Source organism: Nyctibius grandis, chromosome Z, assembly GCF_013368605.1.
Source record: "Nyctibius grandis isolate bNycGra1 chromosome Z, bNycGra1.pri, whole genome shotgun sequence".
In the NCBI taxonomy this organism is placed as follows: Eukaryota; Metazoa; Chordata; class Aves; order Nyctibiiformes; family Nyctibiidae; genus Nyctibius; species Nyctibius grandis.
In genome coordinates, this window is record NC_090695.1 from 23608651 (window position 1) to 23635471 (window position 26821).

The 26821-nt window shown below is 42.5% G+C and overlaps 1 protein-coding gene across 3 annotated transcripts; it reads left to right on the plus strand.

Annotated features, from left to right (window-relative positions):
- On the plus strand, positions 1 to 26790 carry SLC30A5 (solute carrier family 30 member 5). 3 transcript variants are annotated; one of them, XM_068422858.1, is made up of 16 exons: positions 1 to 237; positions 514 to 636; positions 6994 to 7060; positions 11011 to 11096; positions 12517 to 12604; positions 14346 to 14433; positions 15691 to 15767; positions 16612 to 16782; positions 17388 to 17676; positions 18039 to 18247; positions 19344 to 19501; positions 20150 to 20279; positions 21757 to 21982; positions 23394 to 23620; positions 25257 to 25385; positions 26005 to 26790. In XM_068422858.1, exons 1-16 carry the CDS (start codon positions 164 to 166, stop codon positions 26173 to 26175), a joined length of 2313 nt encoding a protein of 770 aa, XP_068278959.1. In that variant the 5' UTR covers positions 1 to 163; the 3' UTR covers positions 26176 to 26790. The 3 variants fall into 3 exon arrangements, with proteins under 3 accessions (XP_068278959.1, XP_068278960.1, XP_068278961.1); XM_068422859.1 differs by lacking the exons at positions 14346 to 14433; positions 15691 to 15767; XM_068422860.1 differs by lacking the exons at positions 11011 to 11096; positions 12517 to 12604; positions 14346 to 14433; positions 15691 to 15767.
- Positions 26791 to 26821: the final 31 nt, after the last annotated feature.

The window sequence follows — 26821 nt, forward strand, 5'->3', positions numbered from 1 at the left end:
GCGTCCCGTCCGGTCCCGTCCCGTCCCCTTCCTGCAGCGGCGGCTAGCCGGCCGCGGAGGATGAGGTGCCCCGGCTGCGGCGGCGGCGGGCCGCGCCGCGCCTGAGCGATCGCACTCCTTCCCTCGCAGGGGCGCGGGACCGCGCCCGCTCTCCCGCCCCGGCATGGAGGAGAAGTACAGCGGGCAGGCCTTGGCCGGCGGCGGCGTCCTGGGGCCCGTGGATGTGCCCAGCGCCCGGTAACGGCAGCGGGGGGCGAGTGGCCGCTCTGCGGGGTGAGGGGGGATCTCGGGCGAGCCCCGCCGAGGGGCGTGCCTGTTGCCGTCCATCCTTCTGGGGAGCAGCGGGCACCGCGCTTCAGCTTGCTGGGGGCGGCGGGAGCCGGCGGCCCGCTCCGCCTCGGGCACGGGGCCGCCGGGGAGGGGGAGGGACCGGCGGCGGGGCCTGGGCCCGGACGGCGGCGGCGGCAGCATGTGCGCGGTCGCAGATGGAAACTGCCCTCTCTCCTTTTGCAGGCTGACTCGGTACATCGTGCTGCTGTGCTTCACCAAGTTTTTGAAAGCCGTGGGGCTATTTGAATCCTACGATCTTCTGAAGGTGGTCCACCTCGTGCAGTTTATCTTTATAGTGCAACTGGGGTGAGTGTGTAGGGGTTGAAGCCTTGTCCGCCACTGTCACAGCACGCTTTGTCGATAGTGTTCTTTGTCAGCGTCAACTTTATGCCCTGCATTGTGTTATTATAGATTAATTAGGGAGCAGAAGTGGATCCAGGAAATACTCCGTTCATAACACTCTTTTTCCTTCATATATCTGCTCACTATAATTTCAGAGTCATAGAATATCTCAAGTTGGTAGGGACCCATAAGGATCATCGAGTCCAACTCCCTGCTCCTCAGAGGACTACCTAAAACTAAATCCTATGGCTAAGTGTCATCCAGGTGGTCCTTGAACTCTTCAATCTCTTCATGACCTATTGCTGGTCACCAGAGAGAGATCAGTACCTCCCCCTCTGCTGCCCCCTGTGAGGAAGCTGTAGGCTGCCATGAGGTCACCCCTCAGCCTTCTCTTCTGCAAGCTGAGCAAACCAAGTGACTTCAGCCACTCCTCCAAAGTCTTGCCCTCAAGACCCTTCACCATCTTGGTCACCCTCCTCTGGACACATTCTAATTGATGTCTTTCTTACATTGAGGCACCCAAAACCGCATACAGTACTTGAGGTGGGGCCGCACCAGTGCAGTGTAGAGTGGGATAATCACCTCCGTCAACCGTCTGGCTGTGCTGGGCTTGATGCACCTCAGGACACAGTTGGCCATTTTGGCTACCAGGGTACCCTGTTGACTCATGTTCAACTTGCCATCAACCCAAACCCCGATATCTCTTTCTGCAGGGCTGCTTTCCAGCTTCTTGCCCCCCAGTTTGTACCTATAACCAGGATTACCCCATCCCAGGTGGAGAATCACAGAATCACAGAATGTTAGGGATTGGAAGGGACCTCGAAAGATCATCTAGTCCAATCCCCCTGCCGGGGCAGGATTGCCTAGACCATATCACACAGGAACGTGTCCAGGCGGGTTTTGAATGTCTCCAGAGAAGGAGACTCCACAACCTCTCTGGGCAGCCTGTTCCAGTGTTCAGTCACCCTCACCGTAAAGAAGTTTTTCCTCAAATTTAAGTGGAATCTCCTGTGCTCCATCTTGCACCCATTGCCCCTTGTCCTGTCAATGGATGTCACTGAGAAGAGCCTGGCTCCATCCTCTTGACACTTGCCCTTTACATATTTATAAACATTAATGAGGTCACCCCTCAGTCTCCTCTTCTCTAAGCTAAAGAGACCCAGCTCCGTCAGCCTCTCCTCATAAGGGAGATGTTCCACTCCCTTAATCATCTTTGTGGCTCTGCGCTGCACTCTCTCTAGCAGTTCCCGGTCCTTCTTGAACTGAGGGGCCCAGAACTGGACACAATACTCCAGATGCGGCCTCACCAGGGCAGAGTAGAGGGGGAGGAGAACCTCTCTCGACCTGCTGACCGCACCCCTTCTAATACACCCCAGGATGCCATTGGCCTTCTTGGCCACAAGGGCACACTGCTGGCTCATGGTCATCCTGTTGTCCACTAGGACCCCCAGGTCCCTTTCCCCTACGCTGGTCTCCAACAGCTCTGTCCCCAACTTGTACTGGTACATGGGGTTGTTCTTGCCCAGATGCAGGACTCTACACTTGCCCTTGTTATATTTCATTAAATTTCTCCCCGCCCAACTCTCCAGCCTGTCCAGGTCTCTCTGAATGGCTGCGCAGCCTTTCGGCACATCAGCCACTCCTCCCAGTTTTGTGTCATCAGCGAACTTGCTGACAGTGCACTCTAATCCCTCATCCAAGTCATTAATGAATATATTGACTAGAACTGGTCCCAGAACCGACCCTTGCGGAACTCCGCTAGACACAGACCTCCAACTGGACTCTGTCCCGCTGACCACTACTCTCTGGCTTCTTTCCTTCAGCCAGTTCACAATCCACCTCACTACCCGATCATCCAGACCACACTTCCCCAGTTTAGCTGCGAGGATGCTGTGGGAGACCGTGTCAAACGCTTTACTGAAATCAAGATAGACCACATCCACAGCTTTACCATCATCTATCCACCGGGTAACATCCTCATAAAAGGCTATCAAGTTGGTTGAGCAAGACTTCCCGTTGGTGAAGCCATGCTGAGTGCCCCTAATGATCCCCCTATCCTTGATGTGCCTAGAGACAGCACCAAGAACAAGTTGCTCCATCACCTTTCCGGGGATGGAGGTGAGGCTGACCGGTCTATAGTTACCCGGGTCCTCCTTCCTGCCCTTTTTGAAGACTGGAGTGACATTCGCTTTCCTCCAGTCCTCAGGCACCTCTCCCGTTGCCCATGACTTAGCAAAGATGATGGCGAGTGGCCTAGCAATGACTTCCGCCAGCTCCCTCAGCACCCGCGGGTGCATCCCATCAGGGCCCATGGATTTATGGACGTCCAGGTTGCTTAATTGGTCCCTGACCCAGCCCTCATCAACCAAGACAGATTCCTCCTCTATCCTGACTTCTTCTGAGGCCTCAGGGGTCCGGGGCTCCTCAGGACAGCCTCCAACAGTATAGACAGAGGCAAAGAAGGCATTCAGTAACTCCGCCTTCTTTTTATCCTCTGTCTCCAGGGCCCCCACCTCATTCATCAGTGGGCCTACATTGCCTCTAGTGTTGGCTTTACCTGCAATGTATTTGAAGAAGCCCTTTCTGTTGTCCTTGACCTCTCTTGCAAGGTTTAATTCCATGGAGGCCTTAGCTTTCCTAGTTGCCTCCCTACATCCTCTGACAACAGACTTATATTCCTCCCAAGTGGCCAGCCCCTCCTTCCACGATCTGTACACCCTCTTCTTCCACTTGAGTTTGCCCAGCAGTTCCCTGTTCAACCATGCAGGTCTCCTGGTACCCTTCCTTGACTTCCTACCTGTTGGGATGCTCTGATCTTGAGCTCGGAAGAAGCAGTCCTTGAATGCTAACCAACTATCTTGGGCCCCCTTACCTTCTAGTACCCTGTCCCATGGGATTTCCCCTAGCAATTGCTTGAAAAGGCCAAAGTTGGCCCTCCTGAAGTTCAGGGTTGTGATTCTGCTAGCTATTCTGTTCCTGCCACATGAGATCCTGAACTCTACCATCTCATGGTCGCTACAACCAAGGCTGCCCTCAACCTTCACCTCTTCAACCAGACCCTCCTTGTTAGTGAGGATCAGATCCAGCAGCGCTCCTCTCCTAGTTGGCTCATCCACCATTTGCATCAGAAAGTTATCATCAATGCACTGGAGGAACCTCCTGGACTGGGGATGGCTGGCTGAGTAGGCCTCCCAGCAAATATCAGGGTAGTTGAAATCCCCCACAACAACCAGGCCCTGTAATTGAGAGACTGCTCTCAGCTGCCTGTAGAAGGCCTCATCACCGTCCTCATCCTGATCCGGTGGCCTGTAATAGACACCCACAACAGTATCACCCCTGCCAGCCTGCCCCTTAATTCGCACCCACAAACTCTCAACTCGCTCCTGATCCACCCCTGGACAGAACTCAATACATTCTAGCTGCTCACTCACATAAAGAGCAACTCCACCACCTCTCCTTAGCGGCCTGTCTTTCCTGAACAGGACATAGCCATCCATGACCACATTCCAGTCATGCGAGGCGTCCCACCAAGTCTCTGTAATTGCCACTAGATCATAGCCCCCCGACCGAACACAGATTTCTAACTCCTCCTGTTTATTCCCCGTGCTGCTTGCATTGGTGTACAGGCATTTCAGGGAGCGAGCTGGGCACACCGATTTCATCCCAGATTCACCCCCTGATTTCACCCCAGGGGGATGGGGGGCCTCCTGGTCTACCTCAACACTAGAGCGTTGCCCCAGTGGTACAAGCCCAGCTACCACCCCATCCCCCTTCGAATCTAGTTTAAAGCTCTCCGAATGAGCCCTGCTAATTCCTGTCCCAGAACCCTTTTGCCCCTACGACATAAACCTTTCCCATGTATCACTGTCACGCCTGTTGTCTTATAAAACCAGCCATTATCAAAGAACCCAAAGCCCTGCCTGTAGCACCAGTCTCGTAGCCAGGCGTTAATAGAGAGAATCCTACTATTCCAAACAACGTCATCACCTGAAAATGGAAGGAGGGAAGAGAAAACAACTTGTGCCCCAGACTCTTTCACCAACCGCCCTAGGGCCTTGTAGTCTTTCTTCATCCCCCTCAGACTACGGGATGCAGCTTCTTCCCCACCTGTCTGGAAGATCAGCAGGGGGTAGTAGTCTGTGGTCTTCACCAGGTTGGGGAGTTGCCTGGTGATATCCCTGATTCGGGCTCCAGGCAGGTTGCAGACCTACCTGTGATGGGGGTCAGCTCTGCATATTGGGCCCTCAGATCCCTTTAGGAAGGAGTCTCCAACCACTAAAACTCTTCTCTTCTTCCTTGTGGAGGAGGTAGCTATACGCCTGTCAGGTTTTTCTGACTGTGGTGGGACCTCTGATACAGGTTGCCTCTCCACCACATCCCCATTGGACCGGCTGTATTCCACTAGGGCTTCATATCTATTGCTCAGAGGCACCTGTGGAGGCAAGGTAGGCAAGGAGGGCACTCGCCTTTTGCCACGGCCATAGACTTGCCTCCACTCACTCCTCTCCTCTAGGTTATCGTTTTCCACCTGAGAGGGGCAGAGTACAGGGGTCCGTCGATCCTGGGAGCTCTCCGGCAGGTGCTCCCATTTTTGTTGCAGGGAGGGCAGAGCCTGACTCCACCAGTCTATCTCCATTTCAGCCTCCCGAATGCTCCTAAGCCTTTCTACTTCGGCTTGAAGCCTTTCAACCTGGCTTTGCAGCTGTGCCGCTCGGCCGAGCAGATCATCTACTTGCTCACAGCGCACACAGCCCCCTGACACCACAGAGACGGTGTAGCATTCCCTGCAGCCCGCAACCTGCACCATCGCCTCCTTCCGTGGGAGCTCTGTCTGGGTTCCCACATCCATTTTGGTCTTCTTCCACCGGGTAGATACCATTGTTCTTTCACTGAACTGGGAAGTACCTGTTGGTGGCACCCCTGGTTCACAGCTCCTTGGCACCTTCCTCGCCTTGTGCACTGGGAGGGAGTCAGTGCCCTCCCCAACGAGCTGCAAACAACTGCAGCCTCTCCTGCCCTGGGACACACCCAGTCACTGCTGACTCACACAGTCACAGCTGAGTCTCCCACTCCCTTCTGGCCAGGGACTAGTCCCTGCCCTCCAGGAGGCTCTTTATCAACGATAGCAGGGCGTGGAGCGTTTAAATCGCGCGCGGTGCCTCCGTGGTGCCTCCGGCTACGCCCCCTCCTCTCCTGATTTGTTGCCGGGAACCTCCGGGTCCGGGTCCGGGGTCAGAGGGAAGCAGCTCGGGGCTGATGCTCGCGGGGGGCTCAGGGGGGGCCCAGAGTACGAAAAACCGCCCGGTTAAGCCCGATGTCGCCCTCGCCCCCGCACTAACCTCAAGTCGCTGCCGCCGCTTTCGCTTCCAGTGTCGAATCCAGCACTTGCTCTTGTTAGCTCATATGGCTGGTGATTGCCCAGCTCTGTAGTCTACCTCCATGTCTCTGTAAAGGCCCCTCTACTCTAAGAAACTGCAATGGTTTTGCTGCATCAAAATTGAAGATACTATGACAGTATTGATCATCAGAAACTCAGGCGTGTCCAAATTTTCTTAAGTAGGGTTCAGAAGACAAGCTTTCTTCCTTATAATTTGTATTCCCGTAGTTCTTGTGAGCTTCAGCTGCTCTTTTTCCCTGATTAAGAGCTAAAGTCTAGAAACTGATAGCAAATACACAGAAGCAACCTTTGCAGACACAGTCCTGCTTAATGTTTACCTGATATTATGTGGAAAAGCATTTCTGTAATAAAGTTGGCAGAGTTGGAACATTTGGAACCTCATTTTTTTCCTTTTATTTCAAATTTGTTTACGTTTCTGCGCTGCTCGCTTCCGTGTTTGCAAGCACTGTAGTCTTTTTCCTCGTCACTTACTCTTGATCCTGGTTGAGGAAGATGCGTGCTGTTTCTTACCATTTCTAAGAAGACACTGTATTCAGCATTCCATATGTGAATAAGCTTTTGGGTGTATTTATCGTAGTAATAAAAAACATAGTATTATTTCTCCTCAAAACTTCTAAGATCAGTTATTTTGATTTTTGTAAATGACAGGTAGACTTCTCATTAGCCGTTTGCTGAAGAACTTGCACTTAAAGTTGACCAGAACTGAAGCTCACTGGTCACCACCTTTGCAGTGGCATCTGACACATGTAATGCAGCAGGGAAAATAAAACCAGTGAGTGTGGTTGGTGTGGCCTTTTTAATGAAAAATGTAGAGGAAGCCGTTTTGTAAACTGAGCCTGATGAGAGACCTAGTTTCTAGAGCTGGTTTGAGTAAAAAGCTGACTGCTAATACACTAATAGAGAAAACTTTTTCCTTTTAACAGGTCTGCGTTTTTTATGGTTTTGTTTCAAAAACCATTTTCTTCTGGAAAAGTGGTAACCAAGCGTCAGGTGAGTTGACATACGTAATGGTGATTCACATCTTTGTAGATATTCTTGACAACGTGGCTCTTGCCAAAAATGAAAGCAGAACCAAGGTTACTCCACTTGGAAGATGTGGTTGCAATTTCCAGAAGTGTGTAACTAACTTTGTGTCTAGTGCGCTGTAAAAAACAGTCAGCATTTTTAGCTTCCGTCAGCTCCTTTTGAGAGTATCATGAAAAGCTTGGTCCTTGGCTCCATCTGTTTTGAGGATTGGATTTTAAAAAAGAGCTTAATCTACGTAGCTGACTTTGACAGATTAGAAGGGCAATTTCTGGACTGCCAGAATGTCGAAGTGCTCCAGTCGTGTCCCCCATGCCAAAAGAGTGCTTTCTGCGTGGTGCATTGTCATGAGGGGCTAGTCTAACTGCTCTTCAGATCTGTGTTGAGTTCCCAGTATCCTGAGAAGAGTAGGACCAGGTTGAAACCTGCTGTTTTATAAGAAATAAATTTTCTTCACCTGCTGCATATTCATCTTGGTTTTATGTAATTGTGTGCACAAAAACTTGATCCGTGCACAGTGTTAGCAGTGTATATGCTAAGTAGAGATAATCTGAAGGATAGCCTCAGAAGTGTTGCAAATGTCAACTGCTTTCATGACTAGACATGTATGGCAGGATTCTAAAGTCTGAACAGGAATAAATTGCATTTTTGATTTGTGTTCAGAAAAATCTGTCCTTTTATGGTTTCACTATTGCTAAAAATTCTAAAATTCTGGATTTTGAATATCTGATATTTATCACAGGCACTTTGCCTTTTTTAATGTATTTCCAAAATTAATTATTTTTCTTCAAAAACTTGCATTTAAAGTTAATAATATATTGAATAGCTGAATTATAACCTGCTTCCTGAAGAAAGAATTTAACATATGCATGTTTCTATAGTCTCTTTATCTTGGATGTTTTATCTAGTTCACAGAATCACAGAACCACAGAATCAACCAGGTTGGAAAAGACCTCAGGGATCATCGAGTCCAACCGTTGCCCTGACACCACCCTGTCAACTAGACCATGGCACTAAGTGCCATGTCCAGTCTTTTCTTAAACACATCCAGAGATGGTGACTCCACCACCTCCCTGGGCAGCCCATTCCAATGTCTAATAACCCTTTCTGTAAAGAAATTCTTCCTAATGTCCAACCTGAACCTCCCCTGGCGAAACTTGAGGCTGTGTCCTCTTGTCCTATCGCTAGTTGCCTGGGAGAAGAGGCCGACTCCCACTTCACTACAACGTCCTTTCAGGTAGTTGTAGACTGCAATAAGGTCACCTCTGAGTCTCCTCTTCTCCAGGCTAAACAACCCCAGCTCCCTCAGCCGTTCCTTGTAGGTCAGACCCTCCAGACCCTTCACCAGCTTGGTCGCCCTCCTCTGGACTCTCTCCAACACCTCAACATCTTTCTTGAAGTGCGGGGCTCAGAAATGAACACAGTACTCAAGATGTGGCCTCACCAGTGCCGAGTACAGAGGGATGATCACTTCCCTAGACCAGCTGGCTTCACTATTCCTAATAGAGGCCAGGATGCCATTGGCCTTCTTGGCCACCTGAGCACACTGCTGGCTCATGTTTAGCCGGCTGTCGATCAGCACCCCCAGGTCTCTTTGCACCGGGCCGCTTTCTAACCACTCTTCCCCCAGCCTGTAGCGCTGCATGGGGTTGTTGTGGCCAAAGTGCAAGACCCGGCACTTGTTCTTGTTGAACCTCATGCCGTTGGTCTTGGCCCATCTATCTAACCTGTCCAGATCCCTCTGTAGGGCCTTCCTACCCTCCAGCAGATCGACACTCCCACCCAGCTTGGTGTCGTCTGCAAATTTACTGAGGGTGCACTCAATCCCTATGTCTAGATCATCTATAAAGATATTGAACAGCACCGGCCCCAGAACTGAGCCCTGGGGAACACCGCTAGTGACCGGCCGCCAGTTGGACTTTGCCCCATTCACCACCACTCTCTGGGCTCGGCCATCCAGCCAGTTTTTAACCCATTGAAGAGTCCACCCATCCAAGCCCTGGGCAGCCAGTTTGTCCAGGAGGATGCTGTGGGAGACAGTGTCGAATGCCTTACTGAAGTCTAGATAGACTACATCCACAGCCCTGCCCTCATCTACTAAGCGGGTCACTTGGTCATAGAAGGAGACCAGGTTGGTCGAGCAGGACCTGCCTTTCATGAATCCATGTTGGCTGGCCCCAATGCCCCGATTGTCCTGCATGTGCCGTGTAATGGCAGGATGATCTGTTCCATCACCCTGCCTGGCACCAAGGTCAGGCTGACAGGCCTATAGTTCCCTGGATCATCCTTCCGACCCTTCTTGTAGATGGGCGTTACATTTGCTAATCTCCAGTCAGCTGGAACTTCTCCAGTTAACCAGGACTGCCGGTAGATAATCAAGAGTGGTTTGGCAAGTTCATTTGCCAGTTCCTTCGTTACTCTGGGGTGAATCCCATCCGGGCCCATAGCCTTGTGGGTGTCCAGCTGGCACAGCAGGTCACTAACCGTCTCCTCCTGGATCATGGGAGGTTCACACAGCCCCCCGTCCCTAACTTCAGGCTCTGGGGGCCGAGTCTCCTGAGGACAACCGGTCTTGACATTAAAGACCGAGGCAAAGAAGGCATTGAGCACCTCTGCCTTTTCCTCATCCCCTGACACTACACTACCCTCTTCATTCACCAAGTGGTGGAGGCTCTCCTTGACCCTCCTTTTGCTGTTGATGTATTTGTAAAAGCTTTTTTTGTTATCTTTGTCCGTAGCAGCCAAATCAAGCTCTAATTGAGCCTTGGCCCTTCTAATCTTCTCCCTACACGACCTGGCCACGTCCCTATAGACCTCCCAAGTTACCCGACCCTTCTTCCAGAGCAAATAGGCTCTCTTTTTTTTCCTTAAGTTCTAGCCTAAGTTCTCTGTTTAACCAGGCTGGTCTTTTTCCCCGACAGCTTGTCTTCCTACAGACTGGGACAGCCTGCTCCTGAATATTTAGCAATTCCCTTTTAAAGCACGTCCAGCCTTCCTGGTCTCCTTTGCCCTTCAGGACCGATTCCCAAGGGACTCGGTCCACCAGCCTCTTAAACAGGCTAAAGTCTGCCCGCCGGAAATCAAAGGCAGAAGTTCTGCTCTTGCCCCTCCTTACTTCCCCCACTATCAAAAACTCTTAACATTTCGTGGTCGCTATTCCCAAGACGGCCACCGACCCTCACATCTCCCACTAGTCCTTCTCTGTTCACAAACAACAGGTCAAGCAGGGCCCCTCCTCTAGTGGGCTCATTTACCACTTGCATGAGGAAGTTGTCCTCCACACATTCGAGGAACCTCCTAGATCACTTCCTCTCTGCCATGTTGTATTTCCAGCAGACATCCGGCAAGTTGAAGTCGCCCACGAGTACAAGGGCCAGCGATCAGGCGGCTTCTGACAGCTGCTTGTAAAACGCCTCGTCCGCCTGCTCATCCTGGTTGGGTGGTCTATAACAGACTCCCACCGTAATGTCCGCCCTGCCGACCTTCCCCCTGATCTTCACCCATAAACATTCAACCTTGTCATCCTCACCATCTTGCTCAATTTCAACACAGTCCAAGCAGTTCTCTATATGTTTATAAAATATATACAATAGATTACAATATAAACAGCATCTTTGACAGGTCAATGGACTTCATTTTTTTCAGGCTTTTTGTTAAAGAGATCTCAGAATACACTATAGAATCTAGTACTGTGGTAGAAAAGAAATAAGTAATTCTGGTTCATACTATGTCCAGACACACCTTAGTTGCCTGGCAAAGTAGGTAAGAAGATAATCATACTCTAAATTTTTCGGAACTTGCAGAGCATATGTTTTCCCCTCTATTTCTACCGCTGCTGTGCTAACAGAGTGCTAATAATGAGGTGTTTGTTTTGAAACTGCGGAGAAAATTATAATGAAATAACCTTTCTTTTGTAGTGGATCAAAATTTTTAAGCATGCTGTTGTGGGATGTATCATTTCACTCTTGTGGTTTTTTGGCCTTACTCTTTGTGGACCACTGAGGTAAATATATATTTACTATAAAGAATGTTTTCTCTTTATAAGTTAATTTTTGTGATCTTTTCCTGTCTTGCTCCTTTGTTTTTTGTTTTCTGTCCATCAGCCCATGATGCCAGCCTCTTGCTTTATTTTTTGAAATTTTATGTGAAGCTTTATGCTTTTTCCTTTGAACTGTGTTGTACTTGGGAAAAACTAGATGTAATTTTCTGTAGAACTTATAATTTTCCTAATTCCTTCTTTGACAAGATGCTAGTGAAATTCTTGATAGTGCTTAAACTATTGATGTGAGTGGTACAAGATCACTGACTGTTTTACTGATGGTAGTTTTCATCGTTTCACTAGTCTCATTTGTGTAACCCCAGTTGTTTATTTAACTGTTTGAAATCCATGGCTTGACAGCTAGTGATAGCAGCTCATATTCCTGTGCCAGGTGACTAGAATCAATTTCTGCATTTGTTGCAGGGCACTGCTTTATCTGGTCATATGCCTGTGCTGTGTTGGAATTGGGTAGCATTAGTGCATGTACTCCGAGTAAAATCACTTGTGCTGTTTGTCAGCAGTGCTAAGTAACTACAAAAGTGTAACATTAGCCTTCCAAAAATGAAGGTTAATGTATTAGAAAGAATCTTTCATTAGAGAGAGGAAGGTAAAGCCTTAAGTGATACATTAATGAAGTTGGAATTTTATTCTCTACACAGGAGAAGGCATACCTGAGAATAATAGGATTTATTTAAGAAATACTCTAGTGCCTTTCTGAATGCTGGCAGTCTTCTCAAACAGAACCAGTAACGTGGGCCCTAGCAGGTTGTATTGCTAAGCAGAGAATGGCAGAAGCATTTGGTAAACTTGACAGCATTTATTACTTTCATGTTCTGCTCTGGAAAGCTGTCAATACAGCTTGTTAGTCAGCCTTTGCTATCTGAAGGAGATAGTATGCAAGTTAGAATTTCTTTTAGCAATTAAGAGGTTCTGAGGTTGCCTAAACTACTAGACCATCAGCACATCAATGAACAGGATGTAATACAGCAGAACAGGACTTCTTTTTTCTAGGAGCCAGAAACTTTGGTTTAGAGGAAGTACTGTAATGGGAATAATAATTCCATCTTGAGCAAGTTAGTATCTTCTTATCTTACTAGAAGAAAGTACAATTTAAAGTAATCTATAAATGAATAATTTTAATCTGTTCTTTGAGTTAGGAACTTTTTTGTTTTGTAATATGTCTACCTATCCGCAGCTAGATCTACTGCTGGTGAAGGCAAATAGATTTGCATTTGTTCTTTTGAATTATTTAAACTTGCTGTTGAAATCGCAGGATAAATCTTTGACTGCTGTGTCATTGAATCTTAGCTGAAATAATACATATCAAGCTTGTGAGCTAAACTCCTTGTAAGTGGACATAAGTGTTTATTTCACTTTTTTATAGGACATTGTTGCTGTTTGAGCACAGTGATGTGGTTGTGCTGTCACTCCTTAGTGTCTTGTTCACAAGCTCAGGTGGAGGACCAGCAAAGGTATTTAAAAATTTATTTTACGACATGTACAAAATACTGAATGCTATAAATTCAAGTACTTATTTACTCGGAACAGTGTTTTGAACCTATGTTCATAGAAACTGTACTTGTTTAGTTTAGTTAGTGGTGAGATAAGATATAATACTTGAAATAATATATACGTCATTAAGAGAGAAGCAGTGGGTGAAGCAGTTGGAGATCCATAGCAGGTATCAGAGAAGTTTTTCTGTTCGTAGCTGGAAAGGAAGCTTGAGAATGATTTTTGCACTTCAGCATTCTTTGTAATGGGATTTTGGGTTCAAACTGACAAAAGGACATAGGCGTATGTAGTGGTCCTGACCTTTAAGGATGGAAGTCCAGCAATACAGTCTCCAGATCCTTGCCTAGCCTCTTCAGTGTCTGTAGCTCTTCATATACTTTTATTTCTTCTGCCAAGAAGTTCTGTGAGTACTTTAATGTCTACGTGAGCCTGTATGTGCTGAGTACTTGGGCCCAGTCTTTCACTTAATCAGAGATCTATACTTGAAACATCCTTTATCTGAGTCCCATTACACACAATTTTGTGAAGTGTTCACTAACTGTGCCTAATCATCCCAGCACCTAGCAGTTTTGGCCACTTTCCCTCAAAAACAGTGATAGTTGGAGCAAGATACCTTATTATGTCATTTACCTGAGACTAGAGTACTTGCTGTGTAAGAGAAAGTCTGGCTTTGGTGCCGCCTCAGGCTGGGAGTTTTGAGATCTCTGTCTTGTAACTGCTTCTGGAGTCCTCTAATCACTTTTACACTGGCCTTAGGGTGAATAGCACACTCGTCTGCTCTGACACTCTACCCCCGCCCCCTCATTGAGATGCTTGGGGCATCCAGCATGAAGCTCTTCACCCAGAAGACAAATTTTTTCTCCAGCCGTCCACCCAAAGGGTAAATGTAGAGCTTTAGAGAGGTTCTTCATCAATCTGTATCTTAGTGGGCCACGCTTGGCCGTTAAGCTGCTTCTCTAAGGCAGCAGAAACAAGGGAGCGATAACCCTGTCCTCTGAATGTTACAGCTTTATGAAGTGAACTGTGGTAAAGAGAAGTCAGCTGACTTTCCAAAACAAGAATGATAGCTGTATTTGGCTTCAGAAGTTGAACTGTAATAGCAGGTTTTAGCTGTAGAACTCAGTGATTTGCCAGGATTATGAATACCAAAATTGCAGTGTTTGAAGTCAGGGTGCTGAAAGCTCTGGGAGCTGGAATTTCGTAGTTATCTCTGTCCCTTCCTCAAGAAAGCACTGCAGAGCTCTGCTTTCTCTGAGCTTTAGCACAGTGCTCTAGCCTTTACCTCCCATAACACAAAATTCTGCCATTTGTCCACTAGGTCTTGTTTATAGCTCCTTGACACTACGAAATATTAAATCATCTGTCTTAAGTAGCTCTGCATTCTGGCAGGCAGAGACACACCATGAAGAAGGAAGCAATCACATTTGAAGTTTGTAAGATACAGGCTTCTGGCTTGTTACAGTGCTGGATTGCCCTGAGTTATCTGGTAAATCTGAAAAATGGAATAAATATTATATTGTCAAGATTACTTTTTTAAAAAAAAAATGTGTTTTTTTCCTAATGTTTTTTTTACTGAACTGAAATATGCTTACATTGATTGGGGGCGGGCAGGGGGCTGATTTCCTGGATTTTTTTACATTAGTCTGTTACAGAATATTATAAAATATTTGGGGTGCTTTTTTTGTTGGTTTTTTTTTACAGACAAGAGGTGCTGCATTTTTCATCATAGCTGTCATCTGCTTACTTCTTTTTGATAATGATGACCTCATGGCTAAAATAGCAGAACATCGTATCCTTTGTTGCTGTGTGTAAGAGCAAATGCCTGTTATTACTGGAGCAGAGAGAATGTAAAGTTGAACGCACTGAATTAAATGTGCCTGCATTTTTTTTAATAGGAATTTTACCTTTCAAGAATATTGTAGCATAAGATTTTACTTTTACATCTAAGTACTGATATTTACAGCTGAATGAATGGCATTGCTTACTGTTTTGGTAACTTAGACACAGCTGTAGCTTTTGAGTTTTTGAGTTGTAGTTAAAGGCTCCCTGCCCATTTGCACATATCAGACTACTTAGGACTGCTAGAAGCTTTTTTGATCAGCACTCATTTTTGTTTGCGATACTAGACATAATGGCTGTAGCCTAAGTGTGTGCAGTAGACGGTTGGCAGCCTGGATGGAAGTCTTTTTGGTATATCTAGGAAGATTGTTTTGTGCTTTTGCAAATGGGGTAACCCCGGTTCATCTGCTAAGCCGAAAAGTGATGTGAAATAGCCTGCAGTAGCCCCAACAACAATGGGCTGGACTTCAAACTGCAAATGGAAGCTAGCTAGCATGCTTTCAAAGCCACTGAGTTAATTGGAAGTGATTCTGAAGTAAGCTTTCAATAGGTCTTCTCATCATAATGACAAGAAGTGGTACATCTAAGGATGGGCAATAAAAACAAGGTGAAAGTAAACTTAAAGAAGGATGAAAACATGGAATTACAGATGCAAATGGTATATTCAGGAATAGTATTGATTAATCCAGTGAGTTTTCAGTGAGTAAATTCATTGTTAAAGAACCCTCTAGTAGTTTTCCCAAAAGCTATAATTATTTTAATCTTTACTGCATTGTGCTTGTCAATTACTCTTTGTTTTCTAAAGTTTAAATATTTAGAAACTGGAAAGATAAAGATTGTATTTTAGACACCTGAATGTTTTAGTCCTTTTAGTGAAAATCAATCTAATTTTTAACGTTGTTGAGTATATTTTTCAAAGTGGTTACCAAAAGTAACATAAATCCTGTGTCATGACAACTGTGCAATATTTAACAGTGACTATGTTCTCATGTTTTAAAATACTTTTTTTTCCTTTCCCCCAAATATTTTTAACTATTTATTTTCTGTGGAAATATTTTCATCTTTCCTAAATTTTAAGGGTCTGATGACCCTTAAAGCTCAGTTTGCTTACTTCTGCTTCCCGTGGTCTTCTGCTACATCTACCTGTTCTTTGGTTTAAAAAAAAAATCATCAAATGAAACTTTTCCTTAATTTTTTTTTTATTTAGCTGAGGGTCATCATGATAGTGCTCTTACCCATGTTCTGTATACAATCATTGCTTTCCTGGGTGTTGCAGATCACAAGGTAAAGAACTTGTATTTTAGTAGGTTAATATTTATCTAAGTTTTGTAGGTCAGGATTTCACCAGTTCAGAGCTAATCCAAGCCTAAATCAAAACCAAAAATTTCAACATCCCCACCCCATATTGGAACTGAAGTAGCACTGTAATTTCCCATCTACTGTATGGGATTAACCTGGCTGATAGAGTTGTTCTGTTAGCTTAGTCTTGTTGCTGAAGTGGCTGCACTGAGGCCTAAAATAGGAAAAAAAATACATAGAGCAGCTGAGAAAGTATTAATATAAAAATAAATCAGATGTTAGAGAGACTGGTTAACTCCACAAAGCAAGTGTGATCTAAGGGAGATGAGATGCTATGTGTATCTTGTGATTCATTTATAGAACAATTTTGAAAGAAAATACTGTGAAAAAATATGGTGCAATTAAAGGTAAGTGAATGAAAAGATTATGAAAGATTAGAGGCCAAGGTGACATTACACTTTTGGGGTTTATATATACTTTCAACACTTTTTTAATAATGGAAGATGGGAAATCCAGCTTTGTGTGATTTTTTTTTTTTCCCCTCCTATGGAGTTTGCTACCAATTCACCACTGTTGTATGCCAATTAACACTATTGAGAGTTTTAAACTTCAAGTCATATTAGACTGTTGTGAATAGGGCTACGGTATAACCATGTATGCTATATTACTGTTTTTAACTAGCGTAACAATTAGAGGAAGTACCCTGTCTTTGGCTTTTGTTGATACGTTAAGGAAACTACATTAATTTTCTTTCACTTAAGTGTTGCTTTGTTTGGAGTGAGGTATTTGCCTCTCAAGAAATGCTAATGAGATCCTTCTGTGTTTCCAGGGAGGAGTACTGCTTCTGGTACTGGCATTGTGCTGTAAGGTTGGTTTTCACATGGCTTCCCGAAAACTATCTGTAGACGTAGGTGGAGCCAAGCGTCTTCAAGCTTTGTCTCATCTTGTTTCTGTCCTTCTGTTGTGCCCATGGGTCATTGTTCTCTCTCTGACAACAGAGGTAAGATAGCAAGTATAAAAATAAATCATTTTTTGTAATGCTTCTGCTTGTGAAGTGCGTTTTAAATCTTTCATTTAAAATTAACAAAGTTGCCATCTTTATTTTTCTAGTAAGTTCTGTTTGAAATTTCTCCTCTATATTTTGATGCATATCTGCATGATACCTTAATTTCCTCTTTTGTATGATAACTTTATTTCATCTTTCTAGCTCAGATATTATATCCTGCATTCATATACCACATTGCAGAAGTATTAATGACCATATAAATGCAGGGCTCTTTTATTCCTGAGGAGCAGATTATTGTAATTTAAAGACATGTTCGTTATGCTTAGGGAGAACAGACCATTGCAAACGTGGCGTTGCATATGGCATTACTTTTAAACACGTGAAAGTATTTAAAATAAGGTAGTGTAGTGCATATTAGCTGTATGTGTCTTTCTATAGCTGGAATGATGGTTTGATATGATAAATTGAAAGTATAAAATTGTTTATGTTTTGAGGGATTGCTGAAAACATTTGTAATGAAGGTGAACTAGATTTAACGCTGTATATACAGTCACATCTAATGGTGAACAATCCTGTTTGAAATGTATTTTTTGTTGCAGAGTAAGGTAGAATCGTGGTCTTCTCTCGTCATGCCTTTTGTAACAGTCATCTTTTTTGTTGTGGTCCTGGATTTCTACGTGGAGTCCATATGCTCTGTCAAGATGGAAGCTTCCATGTCTGCTCGTTATGGATCCTTTCTTATTTTCATTAGTGCACTGCTTTTTGGGAACTTTTGGACACATCCAATAACAGACCAGCTTCGAGCTATGAACAAACCACCACACCATGAAAGCACAGAGCACGTTCTTTCTGGCGGGGTGGTAGTGAGTGCTGTCTTCTTCATTTTATGTACGTATTCTTATTTATCTTAAGAAATCTGTTGTCTGTGTGACTGAGAAGCCAATCAGAAAATGGATGTGTGCAGAACTCTTTTGAGTGAGCTTTTATGGATTCCTTTGAATAAAACGGTCCTGTAACTTTGTGCCCTTTTACTGCTTGTCTGCAAAAAAAAAAGAATGTAATAGATCTGTTGTGGAAGTGATGATCTAATCTTACATAGCAATGAAATCTAATGGTAAACCTCAAGATGAAGTTGACAGTCACTTTGCTGCCTGTAGATGTCATGTAAGCTTCAACTGCTGATAAAACACATTATCAAATAGCTGTGAAGTTTAGAAACAGCAACAAAAACTTCAATACTTTCCTTGCAGCTGCCAAAATCCTGTCCTCCCCCTCCAGGAAAGGGCAGAAGGGTACCCTTATTGGCTATTCCCCTGAAGGCACTCCTCTCTATAACTTCATGGGTGACGCATTACAGCAGAGCTCTCAGTCGTTACCCCGGTTTATTAAGGAGTCACTGAAACAAATCCTTGAGGAGTATGATTCTAGGCAGATCTTCTATTTCTTGTGCCTAAATCTGGTAAGTGCATGGTTTTTTTCAAACCAAATCACAGATCACAGTAGTACATATGTAGTACAGTAAGAAGAGTTACTCTTTAAAAGCTTCCCATGATGGATTGTTTTTAAAGTGACCCTTGACAGAGTAGTTTCATTAGATGGAATGTTAAAATAGAAGATTCTTATGCTAATCTTACAGTAAGTGTCAGGTCACTTCGATTTCTTGTCACAGTGTGGCGCTGGTTCTATGTGTAAGTATTATACCAGTAAGTAAATACTTGTATGATGGTATGTTTAAGGTTGAGGTATCTCAATGTTACCAGCAGATAAGCTGAAAGTAAAAAGGCCTTCAAGGATGGGGACAACAAAATATTAAGTGTGGGGTTGAGTAGTGTTATTCTGGAGTAGGCTGGTTTTATTTCTAGCTTCTATCTTTCTCAAATATGAAAAGATGATGCAGTAAGCAAGATTGATAGAACCTCATTTGCAAAGATCTCTCTTTGTTCTTTGGCAGTTATCCAAGAAAACAGGGAGAAACTTGAAGTATGCATGATAACTTTAAGGAGTTCTATTATGGAATGTGAAAGATGGGAAAGAAAGTTTATAGGCAGACCAATTAGTAATAGTAAATCATACAGGGAAAATCTGTGTATTAAAAATGTTTCCTCATGTACCCTTCTCAAAACAAATTCACAGGATTTAAACGGTCAGCTATTTGGTGAAGACAATTTTTACAGAACAGATGTGTAGACAGCATTGCTTTTACACTAATAGTAGATCAGATCAGACTTGTTACCTTGTTCTATGTCAACATGCTTAAAACTTGGCACAACGTTAGTTTAAAATTCTAAATGCAAACTTAAATGTACTCCTGTAGAGGACTGTTTTCTTAGGTCTAAGGCTTTTGGGAGGATAGGTTAAAAAATGTCTCTTCATAGACTTGAAATTTATCACTTATTTTTGTTTTGTTGGAGGAGAGAGAAAATGGTCTAGAAATACTTTGAACAGTACCTTTGAAAACTATCAAGTGTCCTGTGAAAAGAGATTCCTGCTAGCTACCAAAACATTAAATTACAAGTTAATGTTCGAGGAAAAATTCAAACTCTCTTTCATTTTAGGCTTTCACTTTTGTGGAGCTTTTTTATGGAGTATGGACCAATAGCCTTGGTCTTATTTCTGATGGATTTCACATGCTTTTTGATTGTTCTGCATTAGTGATGGGGCTTTTTGCAGCTCTGATGACAAGATGGAAAGCAACTCGCATATTTTCCTATGGGTATGTATTTTATGTTCTTTAAGGACTATCTGAAAATTATTCTACTTGCTCATTTTCAAAATGCCCTGCTATAAAGATATGTTTGGGATGTTTTAATGGTGCATGCTTCTGTGGGGTTTTTGCTGTATCTCTTTTCTTTTACATTTGTGTTCATGCTATTACCCTCTTACCCAGCGAAAAAGTGTCTGAAATGTAATTTTCATTTATCTCTAAAAATAGAACTTTTATCACTGTGAATATTATGTGGAAATTGCCTCACTTTATATATGTATGTATGTCAAACAAAAATATATGTTGAAAGTCAGTGTTTATATGAGGATTTCAATTGTGCTGACATGATCAAAATTTGTATGGTTAAATTGCATAGAGGTTTAGCAGTTTGAAGCCCTGAATATGCACTATATATAAAAAATACTTACATTATTATAGCTTTATACTATTGGTGATTGGACAGTTGCAAACTAGCTACCTCTTGGTTAGAAATAAATAACCCAGAAATTAAGACATGATTTTGTGGCATTGGGAAAAAAAAAAAATCAAATCAGTCTTAATGTGTATTAAATGTATTACAACTTTATTTATTATAACTTTCAAATTTGTTCAGAGTACCCGTTCTTCACTCTCAAAAGTACATATGTTTGCTTTCAGGTATGGACGTGTAGAAATTCTCTCTGGATTTATTAATGGCCTCTTTCTGATGGTAATTGCTTTCTTTGTCTTCATGGAATCAGTGGCCAGACTGGTGGATCCTCCCGACATAGATACAAATATGCTAACTGTAAGTTTTGTCTTTCTGTTTAAATGTTGTTTGGCAGTTAATGGTTCATTTATGTTCATCTTAATTAAAAAAAAAAGGGAGACTAAAGTTGCATACTGAAGAGATCTAAACTGTGCCTTGACTTTTTAACATATTCTAATTTTAAAATCCAGAATATGTCTAATTTTAAAATATTAAAATACATGGGGTGAATATAATTTAATTATAACAGTTAATTTGAGTTTTTTTCTAAGATGTTGCAGCTCTAATCTTTTTAGACGGTGGTCTTTCTACAATAAATGATACTAAGGAAATAATCTATACAAGGCTAAATTTGGTTCTGCTTCTAGGTATACCAATGTCAATTATTACAGAAAAGAGTTTGTATTAGTCTCTTGAGAAACCTCAAAAATCAGCCAGCATTCATAACATTATGCTGAGTGTGTTGCTATGGCATAAACAATCATGAAGCTGTGCATAGCTGATCTTAACTACACCTGTGTGTCTCTACCTTCCACAGCCTCTTCAGGGGTTCCCCACTTAAATTTTCAAGCTTCCATCCCTTTCTTTCAAATGCAATAGTTTGTTTTCTTCAAAATAATTTTTTTTTATTATGGAATTCTGCAAATCCAGGCCTTCATTTATCACATTTCCAGCTTCACTTGTTTTCTCTCACACACACACACAAATTTGTGCTCTCCTGCTCTCTTGAGTAACAAAGATTTTTATGTAGGCACAATTAGAAATGTGCATTGCTGGAATCGAGGCCTGATTTTATTTTTTATTCTTTCTAATCTTCAATATTTGCTCCATTTTCACTACTGATTTTGTTTCTCGGGAGTGGGAGGGGTTACCCCCTCTACAGCAGCGCAATCTGCATAGACAAGGAAAGGTCTAATAACCCTCAAGTAGGACTTGCTTAACTCCTTTATTAGCTGGAATTACTGTTATGCTTCGCTGGTTATTCAAGAGAAGAGTAGAAAAATAGGCCGACAGATAAAAAGCGCAACTCAACCAATAAAGCAGTAGTTGCTGTCTTCAGTTAAGTACAATTTTAGATGAGTGTGCATGTCCTAGATAAAATACACAATTTTTTTTTCTGCCAATGAAAGCAAAGCAAAGCTTGTATTCAAACCACTTGATCTCTTTTTGAAAGTAAATAAAATCAATCACCCCTTCTTAAAACTGAATTTGCTATCTTGTCCTGTTTTGTGGATACTAGGTTTTGCATTTTGGTGGTGGTTATTGGGTGGGCTTTTTGGAAAGGTTGGGGAGAATTGGATTTTTTTAGAGGGGAAGAAAATACCTTTGAGACTAGCTTACATACAGAAAGGAATATGATGGGGAATCCACGTTAGAATAATCCTTCTGTTGATGTTAATGCTTCCACAGTTTTCCTTTATTAGGTGTACAGTTTGTCTTATTACCATGTTCTAGAAAATAAACTTGCACACCTGGGAAGATGTAGTGATGTTAAAGACTTTTCTCCCTCTCACAGCCAGTCTCGGTTGGAGGGCTGATCGTAAACCTTGTTGGTATCTGTGCCTTTAGCCACGCGCACTCCCATGGGGCTTCTCGGGGAGGTTGCCACTCACATGATCACAGCCATTCTCACCACGGGCACAGCCACAGCCATGGGCATGGCCATTCCCACAGTGACCATGGGCACAGCCATGGACATTCCCACGGGTTTTCTGGAGGAGGCATGAATACCAACATGAGAGGCAAGTATAGTTTTTTGAATTGCAAATTATGTGTGTGATTTCCAGCAGACTTCGAAGGTTTTCAGAATCAGACCCAGTGCTATGCATCATTCTTAAAATCTCCAGAAGTGATCTGACAGCCGTTTAATGTAGTATACATGAATTTCTCAAACTGTTTCTTCATTAATGAGTTTAACTTGAAGAAACATAACTTGAAATGTTTCTTTGCATGGCTTTCTTAGATGTGGGCAATACCTAAGGACTGATAAAAAGCATTAATCTACAGTCTTCATTAACATTAATAAACAGTCATTGTAAACCTTATTGAAAGAGCTTAAAGTCCATGGTTCTAATTTCCATCCGGAAATGAAAGTACAAGATCTCTATCTATAATGATATTACCATGCTTCTAGGTATCAGGTCACAGCTGATTGTAAAAACACTAGGGGAGGGGATACGAAGCAGAAGAACAAATGCAGACCAGCAATCTAGAATATGCTTCTATTTGTGATTGAGAAGATAAGGTGGTAAAGATGAAACTTTCTTTTTCAAATCTAAAATTAGAAGCTAACAGAGAATGGTAATATATATAAAATTTCAGCTTAGCTACTTCTTAGAAATTTTTCCCTAGTAGTTAGAAGATACTTATTTACCAACTGCCTGGCTTATAAAAAAATCTATAAAGGAGTGAGTTTTTTATGTAAGCGTGTCAGAGCATAAGCTTTTTAGCTAATAGTCTCATATTCCATTCGTTATTTTGCATCCTAATTCAGTTGGCTATTCTATTGTCTGGCATTTTTGTGAAGTCTGCCCATACTCGTTAACTATTTCAATATTCTTTCGAATCCTAGCACTTAACTAGCACTAGTCTTACGAATGGTTAGAGATTTTTTTTCTGTGCCCTTTGAGGGTATGCTGAGAACGCTACCCACCATCAAAGCAGTATAAAGGGTTATTCCTAGCAGTAGCAGGTAGACAATCTTCTTATAAGACTGGAGCAGAGTTGACATACAAAAACCAAATGATAGATTAAAATCTGTCTACATTAACAGGCTGAGGCATTTACGCTGATGTTTTTACCCTCTGTTAAGGATCAATGAGTCCCTCTGAACGGAGTTAAATGATTATGCTATATAGTACAAATCCCACTAACAATTTAAAGACTATTCACATTTAGTTTAATCTGCGAATGCCTGCCTAGATCATTGCAATGTGGAGTAAAAATTGTTTTTTACATTGATTTCTAATTAAACATTAGAAAAGCTGAACGTTTTGTTTAATTTTGCACCCAGTTAAGCAGATAGTTGCCTCTGTTTAGCTTGAGGGGTGTTCATTGTATTTAATAAACCCTACTGTGTTTCTGCTATTGAGCATATACATACATTTTAAACAGAACTATTCAACTTAATCACTCAGTGTATTTTGTTTTCAGGTGTGTTTCTGCATGTCTTAGCAGACACTCTTGGCAGTGTTGGTGTTATCGTATCCACGATATTTATTCAGCAATTTGGATGGCTCATAGCTGATCCGCTCTGCTCTCTTTTTATTGCTACATTGATTTTTCTTAGTGTTATCCCACTATTGAAAGATGCCTGTCAAGTGCTTTTGTTGAGAATACCTCCAGAACAGGAGAAGGATCTGCATGCTGCTTTAGAAAAGGTCAGAACTGCAATTCTAAATGTTTTCATATACGAGCATACAAAGCTATAACTGGTTTTAATAATTATTAAACTCAAGTAGTTCAGTCTGACAGCTTCCGTTGTCTCACACAACTTCATGTCTCAAGTTGTTCTAAATCTGTTTTGCAGAGATATGATAGGATGAAGAGTCTACTGATTAAAGTTGTTTTGCAGCTAAAAAACTTGTACTGTTTTTTGCTTTTATGGGTAGCTCATGATTTCAGACAAGTATGGTAACACTGTGGGAAAGGTACTTAGTACTAAGAAAGTAACGTAGCAATTCCCGAAAGCTTGTGGCCTTTTTAAATTTGATGTGTACAGGATTATATCTTGAGCCTGTAACTGCAGGTTTTCTTATTTGTCCGTATCATGAAGGGCATGCTGGTTCACAGTAGGTGAGATGGCAAAAGTACAGCTGTTTTTTCTAAATACTTTCATTATAGTCCATTCTCTTCCTGTCTGCTGCAGTACAGTATCTACTCTGAGGCTGTACCTAGTCTTCACTGTTGGCTCATTTGAAGTTCCTGCCCAGACTCATAGTGCAGACATCAGTGTGGAGAACTCTCTGTCAAAGAGCTAGTTACATGTTCTTTGAGGATGGCATGAACTAGAGTCAGCAAGGAAGACTATCCTGGTGGTGTCCTGTCAATTAGTAGAGGGGGAGATGTGTTCTTGTCTGTATGAGAAAGAAAAGAATAAATAGAAGTTGGCTGGGAGAGCCTTGTGTAATGAAAGATGCAGACTGGGGTTTCACTTTTTGATGAGGGAAGACAGAAAGCAATTCTGGGAGACTGAGGAAGAAGAAAGTACTTTTTGAAAACAATCAGAGCAATTCATTAAAAGGTAATAGGAAAAGCATTTAAAAAAATACATCACAGAAAAACAATATGCTTGCTGTAGGTTGATCCCAGCCAGCAGCCAGGCATCCACACAGCCACTTCCTTGTTCCCTGGTTTACCACCACTGCCAGTGGGAGAGGGGAGAGAACAGGAAGAGCAAAAGCAGGAAAAATCTGGGAGCAATATAAAGGCAGTTTAAGAGGTGAAGTAGAGTGAGGAAAAAAAAAAAAGCAGTGCACCACCTTCCACAAGCAGACCGATACCCAGACAGTCTCTGAGCAACAGCCACCTTGGAAGCCAAAAAAACCCCTTCTTCCTCTACCCCAGTTTTTATTGCTAAGGATGATGTTACATGGCATGCAATAGCCCCCTGGCCAACGTGGGTCAGCTCTCCCAGCTGTGTCCCCTTCCCACTTCTTACCCACCCCCAGCCTACTCACGGGGGCAGAGTGGGAAAAAGAGAAAGCCTTGACAGTGCCCAAGCACTGTTCAGCAATAGTCAAAACACTGGTGTGTTACTGAAACTGTTTTAAACACAAATCCAAAACACAACACCATACCTGCTGTTGTGAAGAAACGTTCAATCCATCCCAGCCAGACCCAGCAGTAGCAAAGTGACCTTTCAATACTACATATTTCTGTGTACGGCTTAGCTGGAAAGCTGTTTTGCTATACAGCTTCATTTCCCTGTGAAATATTTGCCACCAATATCCACGTACATACACAATTTTAAAATGTGTTCTTAAATTGATTGTTGCTAATGTAATTTCTTTACAGATTCAAAAAATAGAGGGAGTCATAACCTACAGAGATCCTCATTTCTGGTGTCACTCTGCAAGTGTTGTGGCAGGTACAATACATGTGCAAGTGGTATCGGATGTGATGGAACAGAGAATTGTACAGCAGGTAAGGTGCAAGGCTTTTAGACCCTAATGTCCAAATTTCTTACTCTGTAGCCCTTTTTCAGTCATAGACTGAAGTTTGAAGCTGCTGTTCATGATTATTTTTATAGCTGTTAGTTAATATCTCAGAGATGGTCTCTAATGCTGTACTTCCCCTTGCCTGCTAGCTTGGAATTCGTTGCGTAAAGAATTGTTTAATAAAACATCTTCCAAAACAACAACAACAAAAGTCTGGGTTGCTTTTTCTCACTGTTGAAAGTGGCACTACATCTGCTGTGAGAAAAGGAGGAGGAGGTGGATTTCATGCTGCAAAACAGGCAGTAAACAGTAGGGACGTCTGGATGCTAATCATGGATTTATAACTGGCTTACTAGTATCTGTCTACCTTGGGTTTTTCTTTTCCTTAAAAAGATACTTATTTCCTTATGCAAGACCCTGAGAACTACCCGTTCTGCAGAAGTTGCAAAGCCATACCCTCTGAAGCTAGTCTTCGCTTTCCAGAAAATTGAATTCTTTATGATGGTATTTTTTTAATCTACGCTATTTCAGAGCCACGCCATTGCAAGTTACTGTGAGACGCATATAAAGTGTAATACTAACGTTAACCATACTGTTCTATTCAGGTTACAGCGATTCTGAAAGATACTGGTGTAAACAACCTGACTGTCCAAGTGGAGAAGGAAGCTTATTTTCAACACATGTCCGGGCTCAGTACAGGATTTCAGGATGTCCTTGCAATGACTCAGCAACTGGAATCCATGAAATACTACAAAGATGGTACTTACATCATGTGATGCAAAGTTGTGTTCGCCAAAGGAGGAGGAAATGGTGAAGCTGTAGGATTCCATATTCGTATTACTTTTTGTCAGGAGATCTTGCACATACATGTACAGAAACAAATGTACTATATATTTGAGGTTTTTTAAGCATACTATCTTTACTAAAATTGAATCAAGATGCTTTTATAAAGGAAATAAGATGCACTTGAATATTTGCTGTATATGTGAAAATAATGGAAAACTTAAATATTGTACTTGGTGTTTATTAAACAGAAGTCTTGCAACTTGTGCATGAGCACAGTTATATTCCATACTTTCTCTTAAGTGTGGAACATCATGATTATAATGTCATGTGAGCAGTGGGGAATGGAAGTAGTTTATATTGGAATGGAATGCAAACATAACCTACTGAAAAATATTTTTCTTTCTTCCATACATAACTTGAAGACTTGAGTGAAAAAAAAATTTACACGTTTATTATGGGGATTAAAAAACAACATGAAGTCATGTTTTTTGCACACTTTGTTATATAATAGAAATATACAGTTTTTATATTATGTCTCAGCATACAAATCTGATTTGTAAACTTAATTTTAATGCATTAAAGCAAATAGATGTTACCATTTTAAATTTTTATCAAATTATTTTTTTAGGGAGAGAA

Excerpts from the sequence above, each read along its gene's own strand:
- SLC30A5 (XM_068422858.1), top strand. The coding sequence starts at position 164 with ATGGAGGAGAAGTACAGCGGGCAGGCCTTGGCCGGCGGCGGCGTCCTG. Across the intron at positions 19,502-20,149 it reads ACTCGCATATTTTCCTATGG|GTATGGACGTGTAGAAATTC; the intron begins GTATGTATTTTA and ends GTTTGCTTTCAG. Across the intron at positions 23,621-25,256 it reads TGCATGCTGCTTTAGAAAAG|ATTCAAAAAATAGAGGGAGT; the intron begins GTCAGAACTGCA and ends ATTTCTTTACAG.